At 59.9% G+C, this 20,490-nt stretch overlaps 1 protein-coding gene across 1 annotated transcript in view; it reads left to right on the forward strand.

Annotated features, from left to right (window-relative positions):
* The window catches only part of TAF4 (TATA-box binding protein associated factor 4), a 50,517-nt gene that overhangs the window by 26,689 nt on the left and 3,338 nt on the right, over positions 1-20,490 (forward strand). Inside the window, exons 5-15 of the mRNA XM_053926669.1 lie at positions 1,132-1,251; positions 1,875-1,997; positions 2,454-2,543; positions 3,037-3,246; positions 5,271-5,418; positions 5,788-5,902; positions 7,696-7,865; positions 8,086-8,216; positions 8,946-9,071; positions 9,558-9,614; positions 10,219-10,338. Coding sequence (XP_053782644.1) covers positions 1,132-1,251; positions 1,875-1,997; positions 2,454-2,543; positions 3,037-3,246; positions 5,271-5,418; positions 5,788-5,902; positions 7,696-7,865; positions 8,086-8,216; positions 8,946-9,071; positions 9,558-9,614; positions 10,219-10,338 — 1,410 coding nt within the window. The remainder of the gene's footprint in view (positions 1-1,131; positions 1,252-1,874; positions 1,998-2,453; positions 2,544-3,036; positions 3,247-5,270; positions 5,419-5,787; positions 5,903-7,695; positions 7,866-8,085; positions 8,217-8,945; positions 9,072-9,557; positions 9,615-10,218; positions 10,339-20,490) is intronic.

Below are 20,490 nucleotides of genomic sequence, written 5' to 3' on the forward strand. Positions count from 1 at the left end.
GGGCTCTTCTCTCCCTGGGTGGCATCCTCCTTTCCCTCTGGCGTCTGCAGCGGGTGCCAGTGTTGCTTAAGACAGGAAGGCGCGCCCTGGCTCTGGGCGCAGGCTCCAGCCTGGAGTCCGGTGTGACTGGCGCATGAGAACTCCAGCTGTAGTGAGAGGTGTCTCTAGAAGGCAGTGAAGCTTAGCTTTGCATCTGCTTCCGTGCGGACCATCTCAGTGTCAGATGTGGGGACAAGGCCAGTGTGAGGGAGATCCAGGGTTCCAGGGTTGGGGGCGCACCAGTGGTGGCGATGTGGTCTGCTCCTCGTGTCCCCTGACGTTTGCTAGTGACGGGAGAGGCAGCTCTGGCTTCATGTCTCCAGGGAAAGAAGACAGGTTGTGAAGGAAGCTCGCCCGCCTGCAGCCCCCAGGCCTCCGCAAAGCTGGTCTGCGTAGCCTGGGGCCCTTGGGATGCCTGGGAGGGTCCCTTCAGGGTGGGCTGTGTCAGCGCCCCGATGGGATGCCTGCGCCAGGGCTGTACTGTTCCTACTTTCAGAAGTCGTAGAAAGGAACATTTGAAAAATTGGGGAGGAAATGGAGAAAACGGGTAAACGTTTGTGTCCCTACCCTGCTGCCGAGCCCACGCCCCCGTTGCTCCCAGCCTCTTCTGTGCTGCTTCCTGATGAGACTCGCTCTTGCAGAGCAAGGAAGGACCGGTCTGGCAGCCGAGGGGCCCGGGACCCTGGGACCCCAGCCTGCCCACCCCAGAGCTGCCCCGGGGGAGGGCTGCCTTGTCACCAGGCTTTGCACAGACCAGGTGTTCCCGGTTGTAGTTTCTCTGTTGGTGCTTGCACTTTCCGAGGAGGAGGTCTGGTTTGTGCGCTAGAAGGCAGTTGGTCCCTGTCCCCACGAGACCTCTGGGGTAGACGGCTGAGAAGCAGGCTCTCTCCAGCCGTCAGCCTCGGCACTGTGTTTGCTGTGAGTGCAGACTCCTGCCTCTTGGGCACTGAGCACGGTGATGCGGGGTGCGGCCTGGTGTGTGTCCCCCCCGCACGCGTGGCCAGCAGGGCCCCGCCGCTGCAGCGAGCTCTCTTCTCGGGCGTGAGGTGTCGCCTGCAGCCTCTGTTTACTGCTTGTTTTGGACTCTTGCAGCCTCAGCTTGTTCTGGGGGGTGCAGCCCAGACAGCCTCACTTGGGACGGCGACGGCTGTTCAGACGGGGACGCCTCAGCGGACCGTCCCGGGGACCACCACCACCTCCACGGCTGCCACGGTGAGTGCGCTGCTCATGCCTCTCAGGCTGGATGATGTATGCGGAGGGTTGTCTGTGGCGACAGAGGCCCAGGCAGTGGCGCTGGGGGAGCCGCACGTGGATGGAGTGGAGTGGCGGCCTGCAGGGCCGTGTGTCTGCCTGTCTCTGTCGGTGCTCCCCTAGATCCCACCCATGCACACGGCCTCAGGCCCGGCCACACAGGCCACTTGTAGCCGTTCCGTTCCTTGCCCGGGGCTCTCCGTCAGCCTCAGTGGCTGTGACGCAGCCCAGCTCCTTTTATTGTGTGTCTGGGCAGATGTGGCTTTTCCTCACCATAAATGGCGTCATGGTGCCTGGCTTAGGAAGTCACCTTTGTGTGTTGCGGCTTTGATTTGACCCCAGTCCTGGCAGGGACTTGGCAGCTGACAGAGCTGTGGCTGGGGTCCCTCCTGACTGTGTAGTCAGGGGTCCGTGGGTGCTCGTCAGACCACACCCCCGGCAGCTGGCCAGGAGCGTCACTGTGCGCTCTCGGCAGTTTGGAGAGGAAGCGCACGTCTCCCGCACAGCGTTGCTGTCGAACCAGGGCGATGACGGACACCTGCTCCTGAGATGTTCTCACTGGTGTCTTTCTTACTTGAGTCCAGGAAACGATGGAAAACGTGAAGAAATGCAAGAACTTCCTGTCCACGCTCATAAAGCTGGCCTCATCTGGGAAACAATCCACAGAGACGGCGGCAAACGTGAAGGAGCTGGTCCAGCACCTGCTGGTGAGAGCTTTCCGCCAGGCCTGTCCAGCACGGCGGTCTGACCTGGGCCCGGCAGGAAGGCCGGGACGTCCTGCTAGAGCCCTGCTGTGCGGGGCTTCGTCCTGGAGGCTTGGGGCCTGAGCGGGGCTGCTATCTCTGAGGAGAGGCGTCCCGGATCCCCTGCGCCTATGCAGCAGCTCTGAGTGTGACAGGGAGGTCCCTTCAGGCTGGTCTGGCTCCTGGCAGCACGTTGAGTGACAGCTGGGTGAGGGATATCAGCAGAGGGACAGTCAGCCTCCGGCCAGCCCCACTGGTGAGCGCCCAGTGTGCACTGGGACGCACTGGTGGCCTCTTGTGTGGCCCTGACCTGGCAGAGAGCGCAGGGTCGTGGGCCAGGGCACCAGGGCGATGCTGGGTGGGGAGTGGTGGGCGCGTGCTTCTGTTCCTGCAGGGGTCTCACATCGGCTTGTTTTTCAGGACGGAAAAATCGAAGCAGAAGACTTCACCAGTCGGCTCTACCGAGAACTTAATTCTTCACCTCAACCTTACCTTGTGCCTTTCCTGAAGGTAACGGTGAAGCCTGTGGCCCATCATGTGTCTGTCCCGGGGTGGGTGGGGCGCAGAGTTGGCACCTGCGTGTTGAAAGCTTACAGTGCTCTGCGGCTGAACATCCGTTGTCCTCTTAGAAGCGTTTCTGGGAGTCGGGGACCTCTGCACCGAGGCCATGCCGGGGCGGTGCTCTCAGAGCCCAGGCCCTGCAGGCACGCTGGGCAGCCTGAGGGCTGGTGGGCCCCACCCTGGGGAGCCCGGGTTTCTGCAGCACCGGCTGTCCCTGAGATGGTCTCTGTGCTGTAATGTTCTCACGAGCTGCTCAGCAGCACCCGCTGTCTACCTGAGCGCGGTCCCGCCCGGTGTCAGCGGGTCAGGGGTGCTGCATAGGACACCGGCCCCAGAGGTGTTGCCCTCAGGCTTGCCAACACATGTGAGCCCGGTGTCTCTGAGTTCGGGAGGAGGACCTGATGCTGTGCCGCCTGCTGACCCTGTGTCTGTGTCCGCCCAGAGGAGCTTGCCCGCCTTGAGACAGCTGACCCCGGACTCCGCGGCCTTCATCCAGCAGAGCCAGCAGCAGCAGCCGCCAGCCCCGCAGGCCACCACCGCGCTCACGGCCGTGGTGCTCAGCAGCTCCGTCCAGCGCACAGCCGGGAAGACGGCGGCCACCGTGACCAGCGCCCTCCAGCCCCCTGTCATCAGCCTCACGCAGCCCACACAGGTTGGCATTGGCAAGCAGGGGCAGCCCACGCCGCTGGTGTGCAGGCGACAGCCCCTTGCCCTGCTCGTCTGCCTGCCTCGGCTCGGGGCAGCCTGCGGGACAACCCGAGGCGTTAGCTTCAGGGGCCAGCTCAGCGCCAGGCGTAGTAATTCCTCCCTCTGTGGGATGAAGTGAGCAGGGGCCCAGCCACCGCTGGTGTTGTCTGGGGCGTCCCTGGTTTAGGGGACATGGTGTGTATGTCATGGCTCCTGCCTGGACATGCCTTTGGTCAGGAGCCACGCCCAACTACACGTGCAGGTGGCCACAGGAGCCTCTGTGTTGTGGCGTAGGCCAGCTCCCTATGCATTTGGCCGCGGTGGCTCGCGGCAGCTGAAGTGGCAGGCTACTGCTGTTCGTTTGTGGATGGGCTGAGTCCAGCTTCTGAGGTCTGCAGCCAGAGAAAGGCTGTCTTTGCCCCCACAGGCAGATCGGGGGCCTTTAAAAAAGCCTCAGCGATTTGGTTCCTCTGAAGCCGGTTAGAGAAGAACGGACGCAGGCTCCCTGGCGCTTCACAGTAAGCTGTGGAGTGTGTTTCTGACGGCCCAGTGTGGTGGCCCAGCGGGTGACCGAATCACCCGGGGCTCTCAGCCGCCCGGGTTGAGCCTGTGTGGGTTTTGCCTGGATTGCTGGTGAGGAATCCGGGTGACCGGGTAGCGGGGCGGTTGTGAGCAGTCAGCGCTGGAGGCGGGCACGTGGCAGTTCCACGTTCCTTTCCACTCCAGGGGCGGCTTTGCTCCGGCCTCGGCTGTTGTTGCCGTGGCTGCGGAGCTGCCTCACGCAGAAGCTGGTTCTCCATAAGAGACCCCACGGGAAGCTGCTTTTTCTCAGAGTCTGGCCTTTGATGCACGGGGTGTGTGACGTCACCGGCGTCCCCTGGTGTTAGAGGCTGCAGCCTTCTGCGTTCCTCTCCCTGGGGTGTGCAGCTGTGTGCACACACGGTCCGCAGTGGGCAGCCCGCTCTGAGTCTGCCCGGAGACTGGGAGCCTTTCCCTGGGCCTGTGGCCAACCCTTCAGGTCGGAGGCTTTGCTGTCTCCGCCTGTCCTGCGCAGTGGGGCTTTCATGGGTGTCGCTGCAGAAGCAGTTTGTTTTCAGAGAGAGGGGAAGAGAGAGAGAGAAAAACATCGATGTGAGAGAAGCGTCGGTTGCCTTTCAAAGGTGCCCAGATGGGGGCTGAACCAACAACCCAGGCATGTGCTCGACTGGGAATAGAACCGCAACCCTAGGTTTGCAGGCCCACGCCCAACCTGAGCCACACCAGCTGGGGCTGGAGAAACAGTTTGATCCCAGCGCACTGCCCCACCCCCTCTGCCTGTACCTCAAAGCACACCCACCAGGTTACCTTTGTAAACCTCAGAGACCGGAGTCTGAGACTCCTGGCCCAGAGGTCTGGGGCAAGGCTGCGTGGACCATAGCCATGTGGCATTGGAAGGGTCTCCGGCCTCGGCGGGGAGCACCCAGTCCCGCCAGGACTTGGAGCGCAGCTGTGTGCAGGGGTGGGCCTGGCTGCGCAGAGAAGGCGGGCTGGCCGGTCAGGGAGTCGGGGAGAAGCAGAGGGCAAGTGTGGTTGGTGGCAGAGGCAACGGCACAGGCCCTGCCATCAGGTGAGCCACAGGCGCATAGCCGTGGGGCTCTGGCCGCGTCGGGGGGACAGTGGGAGAGGCTCTTTTCCGAGGGTCAGGTTTAAGGCAGGATGGAGGAAATCTGACCTTCCCCCGATAATGCCACCTCCTTTCTCAGAGAAAACGAGGAGGAGAAACAGGTTTGCCTTGTCGCCCGGGGGGGGCCACGTTGCCTTCCTGACATTTGGGGAGAAGTGGCCTCTCCCCAGCCGGGTCACGTGCAGTGTCCAGGTGGCAAATCTGCCCTGAAGTGCTGATGTGGTGCCAGAATCTGACCAGAACCTCACCTGGGCCGTGGCAGGGGGACGGCTGGGGACGGGGCACTGGCCGCTGTCACTGCTCACAGGGCCGTGGCTTTGCCTCAGGTGATCCAGCAGCCACCCAAGCCTGGAGCCCTGATCCGGCCCCCACAGGTGACGCTGACGCAGACACCAATGGTGGCCCTCCGGCAGCCTCACAACCGCATTGTGCTGACCACGCCCCAGCAGATCCAGCTGAACCCACTGCAGCCAGGTGAGGCCGTGGTCCTGGGCTGCTCGCTGAGGTCCTGCCCTCCAATTTTCTCACTGTTCTGGGACACACGTAGCAAAATCGACCCTTTCAGCCACGGAGGTGTGCACGTCAGCGGCACTAACGACCTCCATAGTGTCGGCCCTCACCCGTCAGGGTGACGCAGGAAACTGAAGGCTTAAGAGACTCTGCCCCGCCATTGCATGTCAGGCAGAGTCAGACGCTTGTCCACAACAAGAGCCTGGTCGCCGGGGTGCGGGCAGCCCTGCCTGGGTGCGTCAGGCACAGAGGCCGAGTTCCTCCGTCTCTGCCACACACGGGCGGGACACGTGTGCCTACGTCGGGGGTCTTCCTCTGCCCCTTGTTTTGCAGTCCCAGTGGTGAAGCCTGCTGTGTTGCCTGGAACCAAAGCTCTTTCTGCTGTCTCGGCCCAGGCAGTTGCTGCTCAGAAAAACAAACTCAAGGAGCCCGGGGGCGGCTCGTTTCGGTAAGGATTTTCTACGTGAAGTCACAGAAAAGCTGTTGACATAGTCTCACGGCCCCATCTTCCTCTGAGAGTGCCACGGTCACACTGTGTGATGCCTCACGCCCCCAACCTCAGCGCCTTTGGGAGTATGCTTGGGGTGCCCCGGCCGGGAGCTGGGGTGTTGGCGTGGCAGGAGAAGGGCTGCTGTGGCGACTGTCGTTTGGGTGGGGCCGTGGGAAGTTGGGTGCCAGGAGGCTTTTGGGGGCCTCCCCTTCCCATCAGGTGGCCGTGTGCCTAGGCAGCCCTGCTTAGGGGCAGCGCTATGGCGGGGGGAGGGTGCAGGTGCTGCAGCTGGAGGTGGGGTCCCCTGAGGATCAGAACCGCACGTGGACAGAGGCTGTGGAAGCCCCAGCTTCCCCCTGCAGTTAATGCGGAGTGCAGGGAGCCGTGTGGCCTCTGGGGCGGCAGTGCGGGGTGGAGTAGGGCATGTGCTGTCCGCTCGGGTCAGCTCGTGCTTCAGTGCACACAGGCCTGACGTCGCCCCGCCCCCCGAAGGAGCCAGGAACAGTGACACCGCGTGGCAGTGGGCAACCAGGTGCTCAGACCTCATCTTCTAACTGTTCTCCTGGGGAAGGCGACCCTGGCCTGGATCAGGAGAAGGCGAGGGGCTTGGCGCTTCTCCTTGGGTCGGAGAGCAGTGCTGGGCAGACCGGCCTCCCTCCTGCTAGCCGCGTGTGTAGGAACAGACTCTCCCATGGCCAGGACAGGGGCCACTCGGCCATGGAATGAATGAACTGTTCATTTACGAGGAGCGGGACACGCACACGTGCCAGGTTCTCACTGACCGTCGGGCCGCATGGTGCCCTCACGGTGGGCATGCTGGGCAGGGGCCACAGGGCTGGCACTTAGTGGACGTGCTCGTGAGGGACCCACGAGACCCAGTCCCTGCAGAGGCCGGGACGATGAACTGGGCGGTGTGGCTTGTGCAGAATTCCTGCCAAAGGTGCATTCCTGCGTCTTGTCACGGGGGATGTCAGCCAGAGGAAACGAGGACATTCTGCAGAAGCAATGGCCTTCGCGACCCTCCAGATGTGAAGGGCGTGACTTGGGAAAGGCTGCCGAGCATTCCAGGCCCGAGGAGGCTGAAGAGACACAGAGGAAGGCAGCTTGTGACTCCAAATGGGAGCCTCTACTATGGCTGACGCTCTGGGACAGCCAGCCAGATGGGGCGGGTCCGAGTGTGGCTGGGTCTGAGAGCACGGTGGGGCCTGCTTTCTGAGGGCACCTGGCTCTTTCAGGGCTGCCGTTATCCGCGGGTCTCTGGGGTGCTGTGTCGGGTTGGCAGCACACCTGCAGTGGTTCCGGAAGGTGTTTCTCCTGCGCCCCAGGCTTCCTGAGAGCTGGTGGCTGTGTCACGGATAAACGATCAATCTGGGACTCTGACGGGGGTTCTGCCTGGGGGAGCTCCTTGAGCAGTGAGCAGAGTGTTGGGTTTTGATGTCTGAACTTTGAGGGAGCCCGGTGCCCATGTTCGTTTGTCTGTGTGCAAACTCAGTGTCTGCCGTGACCCCGAGCAGGTATTTCTTTAGAACACCAGGCTTGCTGTCTTGATGATGCTAGGCTTCCGTGGTCAGGTGACAGCACCATGCGCGAGGCAGCTGGCGGAACACGTGCCTGGGGAGCTGTGTGCTGTGCTTTCTGCAGGGGGTCCCCTGTCCTCTCCACCCCCAGTCATGGCCCCTGAGTCGGGACCACCTGAGTTTGCTCCTGCCGCAGCCCTGGCTCGGAAGAGTCAATTCTCTTCTCGTCTGAAGGGACGACGATGACATCAATGATGTAGCATCGATGGCCGGAGTCAACCTGTCGGAAGAAAGTGCAAGAATCTTAGCCACCAACTCCGAGCTGGTGGGCACGCTCACGCGCTCCTGCAAAGACGAGACCTTCCTCCTCCCAGCACCTTTGCAGAGAAGGATATTGGAAATAGGTGCGTTCCTGCCTCGCAGCCGTCACTGGCGCCTGTGTCCACAACGGGGTCTGGTGGGCACCGTGACCTTTGTGCTCTGGGTCAAGCTCCCTGTCAGCAGCCCCCACCAGGGGGTCTGTCTGTGTCACATTGCCCACGTGGTCGGTGGAGACAGGCTGTGCGGGCAGCAGGACGAGCAGAGGGAAGTACTCAGATGCCTGCACCGCTGCTCAATCCCCAGGTAAGAAGCACGGCATCACGGAGCTGCACCCCGACGTGGTGAGTTATGTGTCACATGCCACGCAGCAGAGGCTACAGAACCTCGTGGAAAAAATATCAGAAACAGCCCAGCAGAAGAACTTTTCTTACAAGGTAACGTGCTGCCCCCGGACAGGACACCCTACCAGCCCTGCACAGGCCGCGGCCCACGCCGGCTCGTCCAGGTCTCCCGCAGAGCTGGTCCGGGGAAGGGCCCACTTCTGTGGCCGCACAGTACTGTCGGGCGCTCTGCCCCAAGCTGGGGAGGGAGGAGAAGGATGGCGGGGCAGAGGTGGGGGTGACCTTCAGCTTGGATGTGGTGGGGTCTTGTGCCTGGGGCTCCCAGCTGGAGCTGGGGACCAGTGCTGCTGTCCACTCTGGCGCCTCGGACAGCGCCCCTTGCGTTCTGTGGAGGGTCACCTGCACCCGAGGCCCGGCCACCACAGCAGCAGGCAGTGCGTGTGCCTGCTCTGCAGCCGTGAGCGCCACCTGCCAACACTGCAGAGCAGGGTGGGCGGGCCCAGGCGATCGCGCCTGCAGAGCAGCGGTCAGAACAGAAGTGGGGCCATTTTGCTTCTAAATGCTCACGTCACCATGGAAGGGCTCAGATGCCACTCAGAACATCCAGACTCCAAAGTGCGCACAGGGGGAGTTCCCTGTGGGCTCGCCGAGCCTTTCTGGCCCCATGTAAACGTGCAGCCTGCGGCGGCGGGTGCCACATTGGTGGACATGAGGGGGTTTGGGTCCATGGGGTGGTGCTGTGGGAACTGGACCTGGGTGGGGGAACACAGACCGTCCAGCTGGGTCTCCAAGTCCTGACCAGCCCTGCTCTTACCTTTGTAGGATGACGACAGGTATGAGCAGGCGAGTGACGTCCGGGCTCAGCTCAAGTTTTTTGAACAGCTCGATCAAATTGAGAAGCAGAGGAAAGATGAGCAGGAGAGAGAGATCTTAATGCGAGCGGCCAAGGCAAGTGCTGGCGGTGGGTGTGGCGGGGCGTTGTGGTTGCCCTCGGGGTGCCCGCTCAGCCAGAGCGTTCTGGGTACCACGGTGCCCTCAGGGTTCCTGTGTGGCTGGGGCTGTGTGTGGGGTGCGCTTGGTCAGGAGCAGGGCTGTGGCACGAGGCCCCAGGAGCCATAGCGTGGGGGGAGGGACCTGTCCCTGTGCCCCGCCTCAGGTCCCACTCGGTCAGGTCCCTGCAGCTGGTAGGCACGTCAGAGATCCTGCCTGAGTCTTTCTGTCCAAAGGGTATTGCTTTCTGAAGAAGTCTGCTTGTTTTTATTCCCCGTGATATGTAGCGCAAACTTTCATCTCTTGACTTCAAGCATTTAAACAAGTTAACGTGCTTCCCGTCACGACGTAGGTGTTGTCACATCGTGAATGAGGTAGTGTGTTTGTCGGTTGATGGGCGTTTAGTACGTGACTCACCTCTCTTCTGTGCCTCTCTGCAAACAGTCTCGGTCCAGACAGGAGGACCCGGAGCAGCTAAGGCTGAAACAGAAGGCGAAGGAGGTAAGGAGGGTCTCTGGTGGTCGGAAAGCTTCTCTGCTGCTGTAGATTCCCGCTCACGCACCCAAAACCCCCGGCAGACGGGAGGGTCAGCGGCCGCACTTCCGTCGCTGTTTGGAGTGTTTTGCCTTGGTTGTGGGGCTCTCTTGGTTGACGCAGAGGCCCTTGCACCAGAAGGCTGCAGGTTCATCCCATCACCGCACACACCTAGGCTGCAGGTTCAGTCCCTGGTTGGGCCGGTACGGGGGGCACCTGATTGATGCTTCTCTGTCGCACTGACGTTTCTCTCTCCCTCTCCCTTCCTTTCTCTAAAATTGACAAATGCACCCTCGGGCGAGGGTTACAAATTAAAGAAGTGTTTGCTCAGGTGTGTCCTGCCTTTGACTTTAGTGCTGATTCCTCACGGGGTGCGTTTAGTCTTCATACTTGGTGAATTTGTTCACATGTTCTGAGTTTTTTATGATGAGCCTTTCTCGCTGCATTACTTTTCTAATGGTAGAGCGTGCTCACTGTTTAAGGGAATTGTAATTTGGAAAACGTGTGCCAACCCCTTGGTGCCCGTGTGCTGCACGGTAGTGAGAAGACTGTTCTTTCCCTTGTCACGCAGATGCAGCAGCAGGAGCTGGCGCAGATGAGGCAGCGGGACGCCAACCTCACCGCGCTGGCCGCCATCGGGCCCCGCAAAAAGCGGAAAGTGGACTCTCCGGGTCCAGGCTCGGGGACAGAGGTACAGCAGAGTGTGGGGACAAGGGTTGGAGGGACCGTGGGACCTCAGACCCTCTCAGGAGAGCGGGTGTCCTCACGTGCCCAGTTGCCACCTTCCACGCGGGCCTGCTCACTTCACGAGCATCACGTGAGCTGAGCTCTTCGCACGAGAAGTTTAGTCGCCATTGTCGAGTACAGTGAGGTTTAGACGGACTTTAAAATGGACAGGGGAGATGGTAATTCTCAGGAGAACGGCCTTCCCGGGGCAGCTGTTCTTCCCGGAGGGGACGGGCACCCGTGTGGGGTCAGCCGTTCCCGCACCACGTCTGTCCTGGCCGGTCAGCTTCCGCCTTTGTTCATTGGCGTGTTTTATATGCCGTTAGAATCCCAGCCTTAAAGGACGTTATTTTTCGCCTTAAACTGCTAGTTGTTTTGAACTAAATTACAGGAAGAGAAAACCTTGTCCCCAACACGGTCCTGCCCCCGTTTTCGAGCTGCTCCCTCCTCGAGGCCCGCGTCCGCTGGTCACACTGGCCCGGTGTTGCAGTGCCGTCTATGGGCGGGGGTCCTTGCTTGTCATTGCTGAAAATGGCTGTGTTTCTCCCTGTTTTGAATGATGTTTTCCTGAGTATAAAATCCTGGGTTAACAGTCTGTCTGTCTCTTTCAACTCTTCTTAAATTTAAGATTTAATTTCTTGTGTAGTCTTGAACCAGCCAAGCACATCCCGATGTGGATCATTCAGTTTTGCAGAACAGCGGACTGCGAAGGGTCAGTGGGCCCAGGGATAAGTGAGTCCGGGACTCAGCCATCCCGCACATTCTCCCTCTGTTCCTCGAACCCCTGTGTTTTACTGCAGGGCTCGTTCCGTTCCTCAGTCAAGTTCCTGGTTGAAGGCAGTGTTGTCCTGTGCGTGTCACAGGAGAGAATGGAAGCTGACTGGTGTGCTTTGTGGCCTTGCACATGCATGTCCTTAGATGATGAGCCATCACAATCGTGCAACCGCCTCTGCTGCCGAGAGCAGCTGCTCCCTTGTCTTCCGGGTCCCAGCGGCACAGACCAGTCTGGATTTCCAGCCCTGTGCCTGTCTGTCTCATTCCTCTGTCTGTCTGTCTGCATCATCACTTAGTTTTTAGACGCTTGTGCTGTGTTTGGACTCGGTTCTCTCGATATGTAACCTGCTTGGGGTCTCTAGTCCCGTAGGAGAGCATTTTCCCTCAAGTTTGGAATACTTTGGCCTTTATCTCTTCAAACTTCTTTTCCATGCAGTCTTACTTTTTCCTGCTGGGACTTGCATTGCATGCATATTTAGTCTTCTTTTCAGACTGGACGGGTAATTTTCACTGATTCATTCTCGAGTTCCCTGACCACGTCTCTGGTCAGCTGTTAGCCCCTTCAGTGAAGTTTTTATTTGCTAATGTGTTCTGTAGCCCTAGGATTTTTATTTAGGTCTTTTTATGGTTTCCATTTCTTTGCTGAGATCCCCTGTCTGCTCACTTGTTGAGACCACATTTCTCCAGGATTCTTTAACCCTATTGATACAAGCTGCTTAATGTCTTTGTCAAGTCCAGCATCTCTTCATCTCTGGTGGCTGCCTTTACCCTTCACCGCGGCCACACTCTGCCGTGTCTCTGCATGTCCAGTGATTGTCGTTTGCATGCAGGGATCGAGCAACGCTGGACTTTATCTCCCTCTGGAGAGTGTTTCAGCAGGTGGTTCGGCTCTGGTTCTCCCCTGATGCTCGAGGGCCTGTGCAAAGCTCACGGCGTTGCTGAAGCCCCTCTGACCTAGCGGCCTCGCCCGCAGACCCCGCTTTTCCTGTCCAGGCTGGTGTCAGGTGGTGTTACGGTGGGTCTCACTCTAGGGGGTGATCCTGACTCCAGGGTGCCAGGAGCATGATCGAGGTCCCCCCTCAGGGAGGCTGGACTCCGGGGGTCAGGTTTGTCACTCAGTAGTCACGTGCTGCGTGGCCCTCCATGGTCTGTTCTCTCTGGTTAGCCTCCTTTAACTTCCAGTTCAGGAAGTACCTATGTATTCGAAACTGGTAACCAGTCTGCTCGCTGACTTCGGTTTTTCTGAACCTAACGCCACCAGACTATTTTGGAATGGTTCATGGGGACACCACTCCCCACATTCTCACATGTTGATAACCGTGCCCTCTCTACTTGAAGGTCAGTCTTGATGGCCGTGTGAGTCCGTGGCTCACATTTCTTCTCTTGAGACCCGTATGGGTGTTGCTTCAGATACCGTTTCCTGGGATGAAGTGCTGCTGTCCAAGTCTCGTGATCATTGCTCTTCTCTTGTGCGCCGTGCGTTCTTTACGCCCAGAGTGTTCCTTTCCCTCAAGCTGTTACTTGTCGTTGGAGCCCTCGCTCCCGGTTAGGTTTCTCAGTGCAGACCGTGTGCCTCCAGCGCATGCCGGAGCCCCCGCGTTCGGGGCGTTTTTTGCAGTGACTTTTCCCCTTTCGTTTTCCTCCTCAGAGAGTCCGTCACCCTCTGCTGCATCTTCTTTGCCTGAAGCCTTTCAGTCTCTCTCCTTTTAAAAAAACTTGTACTTTTAATTCTTTTCACCTTCACAGTTCCTTACAAAGGTAGTATTTGTTGTACTTACTTGCTCTTTTGTTCTTTTTAGTTCAGTCTTTTTAATTCTTGGCTTTGTCACCTTATTTCTGAGTCTTGCCAATTCTGATTTTTGTTCTCTCATGCCTGTAATTATTGCCTTAACGTCTTTAGCTTGTTTTGAATGCACACGTTACAACTTACGACTGTTTTTGGTACTTTCGGTGTGTGTGGAGAGGTCCTTCTGCTTCTTTCCTTGTCTCCTGCAGCGCCTCATACGGGCCTCGATTCTGATGCTTTTCAGTTGCTCGCTTTTGTGAGTTTGTTTTCTTGAACTTTTAAGGGGCAGTGAGGTGTGAGGGAGGCCTGGGACTTGGGCCCCTCACACGCTGTTTCTGGAGAGGACCATGTGGGTGCTGGTGTTCCGAGAGTCCATGGCTCTCGGCCCCCGACCCATGCTGATCTGCACCTTCCTCTGCCCCTGCTGTCCCCTCCTGCTCAGCTGGGTTCCTGGGCCAGGAGCAGTGGCAGGTCCTGTGAGGGTTCCCTGTGCTGGGCTGCTGAGTGAGTGGACAGAGCCTCCCAGTTTAGCTTCCGCTATTCAGTGAAGGCCCGCCAGCCCCTGGAGGTGGCAGGCCTGGCGGTGCCCAGCTTCCTCCCTCTGACCTGTCCCACAGAGTTTTGGGACACCCTTCAGGTGCGTGGCTGCTTGTGGCTCACCTTCCCTGGTTTTGCTCTCAACACTGCTGGTCTCGGCGTCACTCTGGCTGCTCTGAGTTTTCTACGGGCCTTCGGCAAGATCCTAAAAAATGCTGCCTGTTACCATCTCCCCAGAACGTGTTGATGAACTTCTCTCTAAATATTTTTCTTTTAATTTAAAGTGTAGTTTCAAGCTGCACTGGAGTTGCAGGAATAGTACAGTAATCCCCTCACTCACTCAGTTCTGAACACTGTCATGTTTTCCTCTCCACCCACCCCTAAGTGCGGTGGATGTGCGTTTGTTATGTACATTTTACATTTACAGGGCGGGGCAAATGTAGGTTTACAGTGTGCGTATGCAAAACAGTTTATTCTTGTGTTGTTATTTGTTCATTGCTGTATCGTTTCCATGTGCGCACACAGTCTGTTTCCCATACGCTGCTGCCCATCACCCCCAAATGCCAGTACTGTCTCCCGCCTGCACCCACGCTGTCTGCCCTTCACCCAGGCAGTCGGCGCGTCCCGCCACGGGCTGGCCCTCAGACGCGGCTCCGCTTCACCTGCGGTCCTGGCGGTGTCTCCCTCCCGGGTCTAGTGCACATGCCTCGTCAGTCCCCTCCGCGTCTGCCTCCGCCGGACAGTGTGGCGATCAGGCCCCGGTGCCCTGCTCCGGTCACCAGCCAGGCGGCCCCCGTGCTGGCCTTCCACCCCGGTGATCTGGCCGCGGTTGTCTGGAATTCACCAGGCTGCTTGTCATGCCCCAGGAGCGATCGGTCTTTAGCGAGGACACGTTGCCCGGCCGGCTGCCGCTTGTGTCCGTAGCGGTGCCAGGTTGGGGGGTCTCCTTCATGCCTCGTCCGTCTCCCCCCTGTCCTGACTAGGGGGTTCCTGTCGCGTTCGGTGGGTGGTAATGAATATTCCCGTTATTTCTAGATTGGTCACTGGACGCTTCTTCACACCGTTTCTATATCCTATGGCAGTGTCGCCCATCCCTTCGGCGTGCCGTTTTTACCTGTGTGTGGCTCGGGGCCCGGGGTGCTTTCCGGGCTGGACAGCCCCTTCGCGCTGGGAAAGGCTGGGCTTGCGTCGGCGCCACGCCTCCGTGCGTGAGCGTGTGCGTGCTGCATGCTCTGCGCACGCTCCATTCTGTCCCTGGAACGAACTCTGCAGAAGTCCTGGCATAGGTCGCAGTTGGCCGCCGGGGCCTCTTTCCAGCGTCCCACTGTGCCCGGCGGCTCCCTCGGCTGGTTCCCGTGCGTTTGGTGTTCTGCTCAAGGGAACCGACTTCGCCACGTCGGCCGCCTGGGTTCTGGTGTGAGGAAGCAAGGGTGGCGGGGACAGGCAGTCGATCACTCCTCGCTGAGGTGGCGGAACACCCGGAGAGACCGCGGAGAAGGACGGAGGAGGTGGCAGCTTCCCACGGGGTGGGGCGGCGGACCGAGGTGGGGACCCGGTGCCCGCACGTGACCGTGGTGTGTCTGTGGGGTTAGCACAGAGTCCGCATTCTTCATTCCGTGTCCCCACCCTCACTCGGGACCTCTGCCGTCGTCTTTAAAGAGAGGACAGGGAGAGAGGCGTCGTGAGTCGCACCGTTTTGGTGCTGGGGTGGCGCTGCAGCCCGCTGACCCCGCTCGCCCAGCCGGTGTGCAGCCTCCTCCTCCCCGAGCGCAGTAGGGTCATTTCCGCCGAAGCTCTCCGAGCTGATTAGAGACACGGAGCAGCCCCAGTGACTTCACAGGGTCCTGTGTCCCCGACGCGGTGTTGTCCAGTGCGTGTCATTGCTGTGAGCCTGTTTGCTGTAGACTTTGCTTCATTCGTCTTTCAGAATTTAATCTGTTAATACAGTTTTTTAAAGCAGTTTTGGGAAAGTGCAGAGGTTTTCCTTCCCCCCCGGCCACCCCTGCGCCCAGCCCACCAGCTGGTGCGCCCGTCACGGTCAGTGAGCCTGCGCTGACGCCTGGCCACCCCGAGGCTGTGGTTCGCACCGGGGTCTGCTTGGGGGCGCGCCCTGTGGGTCTGGACGAGCGGGTGGTGACAGGTGTCCACCGTGATGATGTCACGCCCGGCAGTCATTACCCTGAGTCCTCCGGGCTCCCCACGTGTCCCTCCCCCAACCCCCAGCACCCGCTGGTCCCTCCCTGTCTCCACAGCTGTGCTTTTCCCAGAAGGTCCCGAGTGGGGAGCACACGGGGTGTGGCCTCTCAGAGTCTCGGGTCCCCCCCGCAGCTTCTCAGATTCGACAGAGCGTTTCTCTGTAGCTCTGACCGGTGTCCTGCTGTCTGGAGGGTTCCCGGTGACTTTCCCACCCATGTGGGGAAGGACGTCTGGGTGGCTGCAGGGCCTGTCAATCAGGAATGTGCGAGCCCACTTGCAGGCTGTCCTGTGGGCGGAGCTGCCGACTCCTTGGTTGAATACCAAGGGGCGTGGTCGCTGGGTCACGTGTGAGCCTGTTTCTTTTCGGGAGAAACCACTGAACTGCCTTCCACAGTGACACCGAAGCTCCGCCTGTGCCCCACCTGCTCCCCACCGGCGGCCCGAGCATCCCTGCTGCTCCCCGACCCGGAGCTGGGTGTCGTCTGTGCTCTGGGGTCTGGCCACTCTGACCGGTGTGGTGGCGTCACGTTTAGTTTGCGCATCCCTGGTGACGTGGGATGGGCGCATCTTCTCGTTCACTCACGTGCCACCTGCATGTTGTCTCTAGGGAGGTTCTGCTCAGGCCATGGCCCATTTTAAAGTGGGTGGTTTTCCTAGTGAGTTCTCAGCGTCCTTGCGTGTTGTGGTTAACAGCCCAGATGTGTCTTTGCAACTTGCTCTGGGCTTGGTTTTTCCTGGTCTTTCCACCCATGCCCTTTTCCCGAGGCCGCGTCTTGTCCAGCCTGTGACAGTTGCTCATCCTTCCTGTCTTTTCTGACCTTGACACTTGGGGAGGGTATAGGGTGGTTATTTAGTTCAGCCCGTTAGTTTGCAATGACCTTATGTCTCCTCATGGTCAAGTCCGGGTTGTGTGGTCATGCTGGACCGTCCCAGAAGTGGTCTGTGTCCTCCTTGCTCTGTCCTGTTGGGAGCCCTGTTGCTGGTGACCACTGAGGACGTGGTTCAGTGAGCCCTGCAGGGGCCCTGCTGTGAAGTGCCTGCGTTCCCCTCTGTCCTTGGTGTCTCACGGGAGGGATGGGACCATGCTGCCGCCCTGCATCTCATCTCGTGTTCCCTCCCAGCCAGAGTTGCTGTGTCAGCTGTTGGGTCGTGGCGTGGGTGTTTCAGTGCAGACAGTGACCCGCCGCTGCCGTCCGTTCTTTCGGTCGCTGTGCCCTCCTCCAGGTGGGCTCCCGTGTCCTTTCAGCACCGGGCTCCAGTTCGGAAGACCCTTTCCCACGTGCAGACTGTTCCAGGCTCATCTTTACTTTCCCTGCCGTGACTGTGGGGTCACCGAGGAGCCTTGGCTCCTTCTGTTGGAGAGTCGCGTGTGGGGAGCAGGTCTGGGCCCTGGTGGCCCCTGCACGGGGGTCCCACTCCCAGCCCCACAGGCCCCCCGCACACACCCTCGTCTGCCCACGCGTACCTGCACTGCGTGCAGGGGTTCGCACTTGGATCTCAGGTTCAAGCCCAAGAGCACGGGGCTCCTCCCAGTGGACCCTTCTTCCTTCAAGGGACCCTGGTTCCTGTCACCCAGTGGGTTAAATGGCTTGTTCAGTCCCGACGGCAGACAAAGGGGTTCGGACTTCCCCCACACTGGGAGGAGGAGGAGGGGTGCTGTCTGGGGTGCAAGGCCCTGTTTGACGAGAGTCCTGTTCAGCCTCACAGTTGCAGGCACAGTTCTTGTCTCGAAGTCACCTCCAGGATGCCCGTCCTCTGGTCGCTGTCTGTTTCCTTCGGGGTCTATTGCCACGGTTTGCTTTTGGGGTGCGGCGTTGCCGTGGTCCGACCGTCAGGGCTGTGTGTGTGCGCACGGTGCTGGCTTCCCGTCCACCACCTCGTTTCCACGGAGCACCCTATGTGTTTTCTGGGGTCCCCTGCCTTCTCGCCGGCCACTGTCTGCCTTTTCATGTGATGTGTTTGGGGCTCACTCAGTGTCCCCATGGAGGGAGCCTCCTTTGGCTTTTCACAGCACGTGGTGCTTCACGGACCGCATGCTGCAGCTCAGTCAGCCATGCGCTCAGACACAGGCGGTGCTGCCCTGAACAGCCTTGTGCACGAGCCTCTTTGTGGTGCTGGGGATGAAGGTCAGGGCGTGGGGAGCTTTGCTGGGATGGCCCAGACCCTGCAGGGGTGCTGCCAGTTGGCACCCCTGTGGTGGAGCCAAGGACCTGTGTCCCCACAGCCGCACCGGCAGAGGCTGTCAGCACAGCTCCTGATGTCCCAGCCTGAGGGGTGCGGTGGGTTCCTGAGCACAAGGCGTGTTCTCAGGACAGAGAGGAGTGCGGCGTTGCCCCAGCCCCATGGCGCGTGGCGCGGGTGGCTGTGTGTCGCGTGGCGCGTCTGTTTGCCTGTCACAGCTTCATCGTGAATTGTGATGTTCAGTGTTGAACAGCGTCTGCCTGTGGCCACTGGGCCTTAGGCTTGCTGTCCTCGGCCGGGACCGCCATCCCGACCCCTTCGCCCCGCGCTCTGTCTGCAGCCTCTGACCAGCACTGCAGGGGCTCCCCTGTGGCCCGTGCGTGGGGACCTCCCCTCCTGTCAGATGGGCATGGCTGACGTCTCAGCCCTGACTCGTCTTGACACTTCGAGGGTGTGTGTGCTGCACTCGCCGCGTCTCCCTGTGAGAGGCGCACTCTTTGCTCAGGAACGGACGGTGCGTGTTTGTGTTCACGGAGGTCTGTGTGGTGCCCAGCGGTCACTTTTGCACACAAACCTTTTTCCAGTATTCATCCCCTGGTTTTCACATGATTGTCCTCTGTCCCCTTCCTTTCTTCGGTGTTGCTGCGCAGTCACATGTTACAGGTGCTCATTTCCATCTGTCTGTCCGTCTGTGCTGTGGCGTCCGCCAGCTCCTCTGGACGGCGTCTGTCCTGTGGCGGAGCCTCTGTGCGGTTTCAGGGCACGGGCTGCACGTGGGTGCAGGGGGTCTCCTCGGCCTGCGGCGGTTGTCTCACACACACTCACTTCTGCAGCTGGGAGGGCCTAGCGCCAGGGCCGCTCTGGTCTCTGCGGCCGCATTCTCTTTCTACCCGGGGAGCGAGCTCGGTCTCTGGCAGCATGCAGCGCTGTGCCGGCTCGGAGAGTGGAGTCTCCCGGGCCACTCTTTCCAGGGCCCTCGGCAGTGGAAGGGCTTTGTTTCTGCTCTGCTTCTGGAATGTTCCCTTGTCGTTCCCGTGCCAGCTCGGACTGGTCCGTTCTCTCCGTCAGGGATCCGTGAGCTCCGAGCTTCGGGTCCGCTTCCTCCGCCCTCTTCCCGGTGGTTCCTGGATCGCTTGCCTCTGCCTCTCCTTTCCTGCTTTGCTGCAGTTTTGTCTGAGTCTGTTCTCCCCCGGGGCACCTTGCAATGAATTTACTCATTTCTCAGACACTTTTGCATTTTCTTTCTGTTTATTTCTTGTGTTTAACTCTTGTTTTCTTCCATTTTTAAATATCTTAACTAATTTTTGAGTTTCTGAATCAAGATAATTTTTCTGTTCTCAGATGATCACGTGTGTTTCTTTATTTTTGAAGGTGTCACCTTACAGGGCGTTGTTTCCCCAGACTGTTTGTCTCGACACGGTGGGTCTTGTTCTCTAAGCTTTTGCTATGGTTCTCCAGACCTGGCTCCTCTCCTTTGGGGTCTTCTGCAAGATCGGTGGTTGGTTGGCGCCCCCTCCTGGCAGCACTGCCGCGTCGGGGGAGCCTGGCAGAGCTGTTGTTGGGGTAGGCCGTGGGGAGGAGTCATGTTCTCTGGCCGTGACATGCTTGTCTCGCAGGACCTTGACCTGCCCTGCTCACCCCCAGGTTCTGAGGCTCGGCCCTTCATTCTCACAACTCGGCACCCCCACCCTGCCACCTCCCGTCTGCACTGTGGGTGCCAGGCCGGCTGAGGGTGTGTGGACGGGTGCAGGGCAGACGTCCCGGTGGTGCTTTTGGACCGTCACATACCACTCCCCGCCCCGCAGCCCGGGGCGCAGCAGACCACACTGGGAACACAGTGTCGTGGGGGTGGGCGGGCCAGCCAGAGCCTGTGTGGGGTGACACTGTCAGCCTGGACGTTGGAGCAGGTGGAGGTGCCTGTCCCCTGGAGCCCCTGTGCAGTACCCTGGCCCCTGCGGGTGCAGCGTGCACTCTCAGCATCATGGACAGGTCCTGGTGGCCCAGGGTGGGGAGGGGCAATCTCAGCCAGAGTGACAAGATCCCCTCCCCCGGGCCCCCTGCAGACCTGCCGTGGGCCGCCTCTGTGCACCCCTGCGGGGTCCCCCCGCACCCCCCCCCCCATGCTTCACGTTTAGTGTTGGCCGCCCATCGGGGTGAACGGGGGCCTTGGTCCTGGACCATCCGTCCTGAAGAGAAACCACCACCTTCCCCGTCCTTTCCTAGCCCCACTGGGGGCAGGGTGTGCACAACATGTCCAGGGTCACTGTGTCCACCCCAGTCAGTGCTCGCAGGACAGGACAGGACCGCACTACTATCCCCATGTTCTCTGTTACCTCAGGCCTCTGCTGGGGCTGCTGTGGGTGGAGCTGTCCTGTGCCCTGGCCTGGGCTGGACCCTCTGCAGCCAGAGTGCCCCAGTGTGGCAGGGAATGTCTGCCCCCTGACCTGGTAGAAAGGGGAGAAGTGGCGGTTGCCCGTGGGGTTAGAGGACATTTGAGCATCAGGTAGGATGTCCTTGAGCACAGGTTTCTGTAGAAGTCTGCAGGAATGTGGGAAATGCCGGTTGCCCCCGCTCGCTGACCTTCAGAGCCCTGGCTGGGCAGAGCTGGCTGGGAGGAGCCCCATCCTAGCCCTGGGGGCACTT

This window comes from Desmodus rotundus, chromosome 6 (genome assembly GCF_022682495.2).
Source record: "Desmodus rotundus isolate HL8 chromosome 6, HLdesRot8A.1, whole genome shotgun sequence".
NCBI lineage: Eukaryota > Metazoa > Chordata > Mammalia > Chiroptera > Phyllostomidae > Desmodus > Desmodus rotundus.